An 8,187-nucleotide genomic window follows, 5' to 3' on the forward strand; every position below is an offset into this window, starting at 1 on the left:
AAAAAAAAAAAAAAAAAAAAAAAAAGAGTGGACACATTCACTGGGTTAGAAGCTTCAAGAAGGTTCACCACCATACACCTCCAGTTCCTAAAGGGCAGTGCCCAAAAAGTAACCGAATTTCTTGATGATATGATTATGGGTAATACTTTCTTCTTTAGATGTTACCTTAGAATCTTAGATTTAAAAAATTACAGAAAAACAAATGTTTAAAGAGAATAGACCTGAGTTGCATTGGCAACAATGAAGTCTCTAGGAAGCACCTCCCTAGCCTCCCCTCCCACCTGCCCTCCTCTGTGCACACAACCAGGACAGTCACTAGGTGGCTACCCAAGGACAGCACCCTCCACAAAGGCCCAGGGCTGCGCTGCCATGCCTTCAATGGCCTGGCTCTGCTTTCACCCCAACTGGGCAGACCTCAGGTGAGTTTGTATAGTACATTCCCATGCTAGCCCAGCTGTCCAATGTAGGAAGACGTAAGGCCCAGGTTGGAGTACAAGTGTGAACCCTGGGGATACCAGATGTCAAGAATGCCTTAACTTTTCTGGAGAAGGAAGAAAGACTTTGTTGAAACACTCCTCATACAAATCCAGAGCCCTGGAAGGAAGCAAGGGAAAGGACGGACAAGAAGGTGGTATACACAGGGACAAGAGCCGCCCTGGCTGTGGCTTACTGTCTCCAAGGCAAAATTTCGACCTGGAGACTCCTCAGAGCCTCACCCCAAGCACACAGGGATTCTACCAGCCAGCCTCCACCTTTGGCCTAGTGAGACTTTAACCCACTGCTCCATCACCCCTGCCAGCGTGAAACCAGAGGGAGGCCTTTGCATGAGCCGTGGCAGAGCATGCCCAGCAGCAATCTACCCTTGGAGCTGGGTGGCAGGCTCTCAGGCCACTGAACTCTCAGGGCCAGACTGCCCAAGTCTTACCACTTAAAACCATTCCATTCATTTCTATCACTTTCCAAAGAGCCACGGATTAACTGTTCACTTCTTTGATCAATAGTATACACGATCTCAATTAGAAAAGGGACAAGGTAGCCGGGCGCAGTGGCTCAAGCCTGTAATCCCAGCACTGTGGGAGGCTGAGGCGGGTGGATCACGAGGTCAAGAGATCGAGACCATCCTGGTCAACATGGTGAAACCCCGTCTCTACTAAAAATACAAAAAATCAGCTGGGCATGGTGGTACATGCCTGTAATCCCAGCTACTCAGGAGGCTGAGGCAGGAGAATTGCCTGAACCCGGGAGGCCGAGGTTGCGGTGAGCCGAGATCGTGCCATTGCACTCCAGCCTGGGTAACAAGAGCAAAACTCCGTCAAAAAAAAAAAAAAAAGAAAAGGGACAAGGTCTGATGGTCCTAGCCATTCTCAGATCCCTAGAGTAGGCAAATGTTGCACTCACAGGCAAACCTCTCCCACGCAGAGATGTCTCTGCCACCCACACCCTTTGCCCTAAGCCCTAACACCATCAAGCCTAAAGAAATCTAAAGGAGGCCGGGTGTGGTGGCTCAATGCCTGTAATTCCAGCACTTTGGGAGGCTCAGGCAGACGGATCACAAGGTCAAGAGTTTGAGACCAGCCAGGCCAACATGGTGAAACCCTATCTCTACTAAAAATACAAAAATTAGCCAGGCGTGGTGGCACATGCCTGTAATCCCAGCTACTCAGGAGGCTGAGTCAGGAGAATCGTTTGAACCTGGGAGGCAGAGGTTGCAGTGAGCCGAGATTGCGCCACTATAACTCCAGCCCGGGCAACAGAGCGAGACTGTCAAAAAAAAGAGAAAAAAAAGAACTCTAAAGGACACATCCTCAAATCAGACTGGCAGCTCCCAGATTTAAACATTGTGAACATATACTAAATCATTACAAAGTATATCTTTCCTTAGTTATCCAAACGATTATGGAAATAAACTACAAATCCAATGACTGCTGATCAAATTCAGGGACTTATTAAAAAAAAAGGCATGACCTTATAACCAACATCAAGAAAACATCTATAGGAAGGAAGCACATTCTATGTTCTGCTTTGGCAAAGTAACAATCCATCCATGAGAAAAAAAATATATACAGGACCGGGTCAGGTACAGGGAAAGGGGCTGAGGCTCAGATGTGCAAAGTGGAAATGAAAAGGAAGAGAGAAGGTGAGTGGATGAAGAAGAACAGGAAAGGAGGGCACTCACGCAGGGCAAGGCTGTGACCTGGGGTAGCTGGAAGGCTACATAACAACCAAGTGAGGCCGCCTGGTGGACAGATGGTGGAGGTTCCAGGGAGAAGGCAGGAATGGAGATGGGTGTGGGAATCCTTCACGTCCTGCATAATCTATGATCCTGAAAGAAGTAGGGTCCCCAGAGACAAAACAGAACTGGAAACAGTAGGACACCAAAAAGAGCCATGTTTAAGAGGGAGGAGAAAAGAGTGGCAGGACAGGGGTGAATGGCAGGCTGGTCACAGGACTGGAGGCTGGAAAGCTGCCTGTCCTCCCAAAGCTCAGGAGGCAAGCAAGGGCCATGATGTCAGGGCCGCCAAGCCAGAGGCGTGACAACAGTCGGGACAGCCTGTGGGCTGGGTGTGATGTGGTTTCAGGAAAGTAAGGGGAAGGGGGATTGCAAACTGGAGTTAATTATAAGACAAGACTCTTGAAGGATGAAGGGATCAAAAAATGCAGAAAAGAGTAGACACTAAGAGGATGCTAGGGTCCAGAGAAAGCCACTGTTAGGAGGGGCTTCAGCCCACTAGAAGGCAAAACTCTGAGAGATGGGGCAGCTGGGCTGTGGGGGCAGACACTGGAGGCGTGAGCCCCAGAAAAGACATGGGGTGAGGGGAACATGTGGGCAATTAGAAAAAGGAACTTGAGACAAACAGAAGACACAGGTTGGAGGGGACCAGGAATAAAGTCCAAAATACAAGTATCCGAAGAGTTACAGACATGAATGCAAAACCAAGAGAGAAGGCAAAACAACTAGAGGAGAATGCTTGCCCCCCTCCCAAGGGAGCTCAGAGAAGAAGGTCCCGCTGATCAATCAGGCCAAGCGCACAGAAGCCAGGGAAGCCAGGAAAGAGCAGGAGCACAGACACACTCCTTTTCTCTGTGTCCACAGATCTACAAAGCTTAAGACCCCCTGAGTTTTACAAAACCAGTGCCAAGATGTGACTCTACTCAGGACCCAAGGCTACACTCCCTGCCTTATTACCCTAGAGTGACAGTCACTTCTGTGCATCTGCTGGCTGCCTAGACTAACAGCCTACTAAGGAGCAGAAAAACAAGCCCAACAGCACACACATCACCTTAAATCTGGTAGGAAGTGGAAGTGTTCAATACTCACAGGAACAATAAGCCCTTGCCAAGTCAATAAATTAGCTTCATCAACCTGGATGTTACGGAAGTTTTTCATTCCACATTTGCGGATTTCTTCAAGCTCCTGTTGATTGACAAAGCATAAAGGGGTGTCAAATAGGGGAAAGCACCACACATTAAGATCCCTCCTGATGCCCTCAAATTAAACCAAATGCCAAAAATGCCAATGACAAAATTGGAGAGTGAGGACTAAACCGTGCTTGGAGTGGTTAAGGAGGCATAGAGTTTGCCATGGCAGTCCCCACTGCAAGGTCATTGCTTCTACCCATGTCCCAGACCAACACAAGCCCCCACCTCAGTGAACCCCCCAAACATGACGGGGGGAACTGTGCTTCTACGGTCATACCACCTCCTCTTTGAGTTGGTTACCTGCCTATTTAAATCCCTCAGTGTGAGATCTCATACATGACAGAAACTATACTGAGGTACCGTACACCTGTTGCCTTCCAATCAAAATTCATTAAGCACTGATTATGCATCAGATGCTAAGAACCTAAAGATGAATAAAACTAGGGACTGGGAACAAATCAGACACAAATGCATATCCAGTTTTCTACCCAATGCTGTAGATTTCAGAAGGACTCCATGGGCACACAGCAAAGAGAACTATCCAGTCTGGGACTGGGGTGGGAGTAGGGGAGCGGGGATGGGAAACCTTCACTGAGCCTCAGTTTCCTCAACTGCAAAACAGACCCAGAGTACAGAAAATGAAGGGGAGGCCATGTTGTGGGCAACAGGACTCCTTTTAAATATATGGGATTATTGTATAAACAGTCAATTCAACAAGTGCCATTTCACCCAGAAAGCACAACTATATGACTTCAGGATCCGGCCTGAGATGTCTTCAGAATTGTCTGTCACCTGTTTTTCAACTGTGCACCAACCTGACCTTTGCCATTGCCTCCAACACCTCCGTGAACACCTGGCAGGCACAATAAGCCAAGCCACTTGGCATGCCCTCCCACCAGCACACCAGCCTCACCAACATTCCTCCACTCTGACACACAGAGTGCTGCTCCACACGCCTCAGCCCGGCCTCCCATCCGGTGGCACAACAGCCACCTCCACTCCTCTCAGGCACCTTCTCTTCGGCAGCCCTAGCACCACCCAGCTAAGCCCTGCCTCCTTTGCCAGGCTGCTTCCTCTGGCCCAGCTCCAGCACCCTCCAGAACCTCCTTATATGGTGCTGCAGCTCAGAGCAGTATGGGGGCTCCTTATCAGCCCCAACATCGAGCCCAAAAGCTCCTCTGCACCTCATACTTCCAACACATAGTGGTAATTTAAAAGGCACCTCGAGGCTACACAGGCAGGGAAGGAAACAATTTCCAAGGAAGGGGGAACAGGAGCCCAGTTACCGGTTCTGAGTAGGAGGATGTGCTGGGCGCCCAGCCCAGAGCAGCCGAGAGGGAGAGTGCATTGAATGAACACACAAAAGAGGCAGAACACACTGGTGCTTCATAGCAGACAACAGGCAAGAGTTTCTCCCCACAGGGTGCTCCTGCTTGTCACCCTCATCTGCCCACCACAATCACACGGACTTGGGCCCAGCCCCAGAAATTCTGGTCCAGCAAGTGTGGGTGGAGCCTGAACATGGATTTCTCCCAGGCTGTGCCTGAAGTGAGGGAAGAAGCGCTGCTGGGAGCAATGACAAATCCATTTCTCCCTGAGGAGGCACTGGCAGCATGGGCTGTGACCTCCTGCAGTGAGGAATGGGGTAGCCTGGCCCGTCTTCGCCTGCATGAGGCCCCTCTGCCTGCATGAGGAGGTATGGAACCTGAGGGACCGCTCCAACCTGCCAACTGTCACCTGGTCCTCCTGCTCACAGGACTCAACAGAAATATCCCCCTGGGGATTATGAAGCCTGGACAGACTCAGGAAGGGGAATAAGTCTCATACCCACACTGCCACCTCCTTCCACTCTTCAACTAGAATGTAAGCTCAACGAGGGCAGAGATTAGGAAGCCCTGGTCCTGCCGGGGCCTAGCTCACAGTGGTGTTCAAACATGTGCCTAATGACCAGGTTGGTGGTTGGATGCGAAGCTGGGACTTAGGGAGGAAAAAAGAACCTAGGGTGGGAAGGATTCTCCATAAATACAGTTCCAATGCTGTGTTTGGCTTTTTTGACCTTGGCTCAAGATACTAGAATTCCTGGCTAAGTACAGAATATAGCATACATTTCCCTAAGGCTAGAGTCCTAGCAAACAAAATGTTTTAAACCAAATACAAATAGAAAAAAAATATGCCAGCTAGAACTCTGAAACTACACAACTAAAAAAAGAAGAAACAACAGTGACAATATCTAACATTTACGGGAGAAAACACATTTTAAAATTATCTGTAAATATATTTTATGGTTTCAGAAATCCACATGCCAACAGTATAAAGTATGGGTGATAAACACAAGGTAAATCTCACAGGAATTACAAAAATATGGCAAGACAAAACTCAACTGTAACATGAGAGTGAAAAACAGTATCTTGCTCAAGAAAAAGGAGAGGAAGCAGTGAGGAGCACTACGGGCAGGGGTGCAGAAAGAACACTTACTGGTGCTTTGGTATCAAGGAGATCCAGGGGATCCACAGACAAAGATAAAAGAATACTGCCATGGAAGTGAGCCACACACCTGGCCAGAGAGAAGAATGGGCAACCCTGAGGATGCTAATGACAGCAGGGTTGGGAAGCACAGAGAATCCAAAGCAGGGTTGTCAGATAAACTCCCAACTTACCTTGCTGTCAAGTTAAGCTCTCCAAAGACAAAAGAGGCAACCTCCTTTGCATAACTCTAACCAACAAGGAAGAACTGATTATAATGCAGAAGTGATAGAAACTGACACAAACAAACGAACAGGCCCTGTCATCTTCAAAGAATGATGAGCATCCTGTAGTAGAAAAGTTTCCAACAGGGTGTTGCCAGCATTCAGACATGACTCTGCACTTGAGCCTCCCAAGCCCTTACCCTGAGACAGATGCCAGGCATTGTGACCAACCCACCCCAATTTCCCAACGTCCTCTAGAGCCCCCATTGAGAACCACGGGCACTATGAGTGGCCAGGATGCTAAAAGACCTGCATTGCAGGTACTGTGGACAGATGGCGCTGTGGACAGAAATTATTTAGCCCAAAATGTTAATTATGCATCCACTGAGGAAAACAACTTCAAGAAGATAAATTCAGGCCAGTGATGGTGGTTCACACCTGTAATCCCGGCATTTTGGGAGGCCAAGGTGGGTGGATTGCTTGAGCCCAGGAATTCGAGACCAGCCTGGCCAAAATGGCAAAACCCTGTCTCCACTAAAAAAAAAAAAAAAAATACAAAAAATTAGCCAGGTATGGTGGTGTGTGCCTATGGTCTCAGCTACTCGGGAGGCTGAGAGGTAAGAATCAACTGAGCCCTGGCAGTCAAGGCTGCAGTGAGCCAAGACTGCAACTACAGCACTCCAGCCAGGGCACTGGAGTGAGACCCTGTCTCAAAAAAAAAAAGAAGAAGAAAAAAATTCAAGAGATCAGTTCCATCTGAATATCAGATTCAAAAGGCCAGATGACTCAAACCCTCAAGATGGTTGTAAACCCTCAAGCAAAACTGTGTCCCAGTAACTGAGAATGGTCCTGATAGTGAAAAATTAGGGAAGGAATTGAAGGACACCAATGTAAATTCCAAGAAGTGGAATTCAAAAGGATGTTACAAATGACAGAAGAAAGGACCTGATAAAAACCGCAAGAGCAGCCCAGCTCTAGAACAGTTAGAAAGACCAAAGCTAAGAATGACAGACGCTTACAAATAACACTCCCACAAAGGTTTCAGTTCTGCTCAGAGCAAGAAGCAGCCCAAGTCAGCTGCTCAGGGCTGATGGTGCAATGCTGACAAACAGAGAGAAGAGTTCAAGGGAAAGCAGAACCAGGCAGCTCGCACGTTCCTTCTCCTGATGAAGACAGAAGTCTTCCCAACCAGGGCAAGTGGTGCCGGAGAGAGAGCAATGCTTCTCAGAATGAGGTCCACTTCTGAGCCCAGAAGTAGATTTCAATGTATAGAAGGAAACTGAAAGAGCCCAGGGGTGCCACCCAGCTCTTGAAAAAGGAAAACATCCATGCCCTAAACTCAAGCCCAGACAGCCTCATGCCCACTCCAGGGCAAAGTGTGGAACATGGCAGACAGGGATGGTTACTTAACAGCTTTGCAAGCACTAACAGGAGAGATGGACCCTGGGCCCCAGCAGAAGGTCACTGACCCAAGTCCTGAGAGGAGACAGAACAGGATACTGCTGTATATAGCCAGTGCTCTGTCACACAGCTCAGATGTACACACCTAGGTCTTGGCAAAGTAGTTAACAGTTTCTCTTTTGCTTCTTGTTAGGGTCTACAATGAGGCCTAGAAACAGGCCAGGTGCAGTGGCTCATGCCTGTAATCCCAGCACTTTGGGAGGCTGAGGCGGGTATATTACCTGAGGTTAGGAGTCCGAGACCAGCCTGGCCAACATGATGAAACCCCATCTCTACTAAAAATACAAAAAAAATTAGCTGGGCATGTTGGTGAACACCTGTAATCCCAGCTATTTTGGAGGCTAAAGCAGAAGAATAACTTGAACTTAGAAGGTGGAGATTGCAGTGAGCTGAGATCGTGCCATTGCACTCCAACCTGGGCAACAAGAGCAAAATGAAAGAGGAAAGAAAGAGAGAAAGAAAAAGAAAGAAACAAGAAGAAAGAAAGAAAAGAAAGAAAAGAGCCGGGCGCGGTGGCTCACGCCTGTAATCCCAGCACTTTGGGAGGCCAAGGCGGGTGGATCACGAGGTCAAGAGATCGAGACCATCCTGGTCAACATGGTGAAACCCCGTCTCTACT

General features: G+C 48.3%; 1 protein-coding gene across 3 annotated transcripts in view; it reads right to left on the reverse strand.

Annotated features, from left to right (window-relative positions):
- UBE2L3 (ubiquitin conjugating enzyme E2 L3) overlaps positions 1-8,187 on the reverse strand; it is a 49,822-nt gene that overhangs the window by 21,442 nt on the left and 20,193 nt on the right. The window contains exons 1-2 of one of the 3 annotated variants that reach the window (XM_037734947.1): positions 5,896-5,958; positions 3,320-3,415 (exon numbers count right to left, since the gene is read on the reverse strand). The exons of 1 other annotated variant lie outside the window; for it this stretch is intronic. In XM_037734947.1, coding sequence (XP_037590875.1) covers positions 3,320-3,388 — 69 coding nt within the window. In that variant the 5' untranslated portion in view covers positions 3,389-3,415; positions 5,896-5,958. Of the gene's footprint in view, positions 1-3,319; positions 3,416-5,895; positions 5,959-8,187 lie in introns of those variants that run through there. One more of the 3 variants, XM_017518623.2, reaches the window with a different exon arrangement.

The sequence above is a fragment of the Cebus imitator genome, unplaced genomic scaffold (genome assembly GCF_001604975.1).
Source record: "Cebus imitator isolate Cc_AM_T3 unplaced genomic scaffold, Cebus_imitator-1.0 Scaffold690, whole genome shotgun sequence".
Lineage (NCBI taxonomy): Eukaryota > Metazoa > Chordata > Mammalia > Primates > Cebidae > Cebus > Cebus imitator.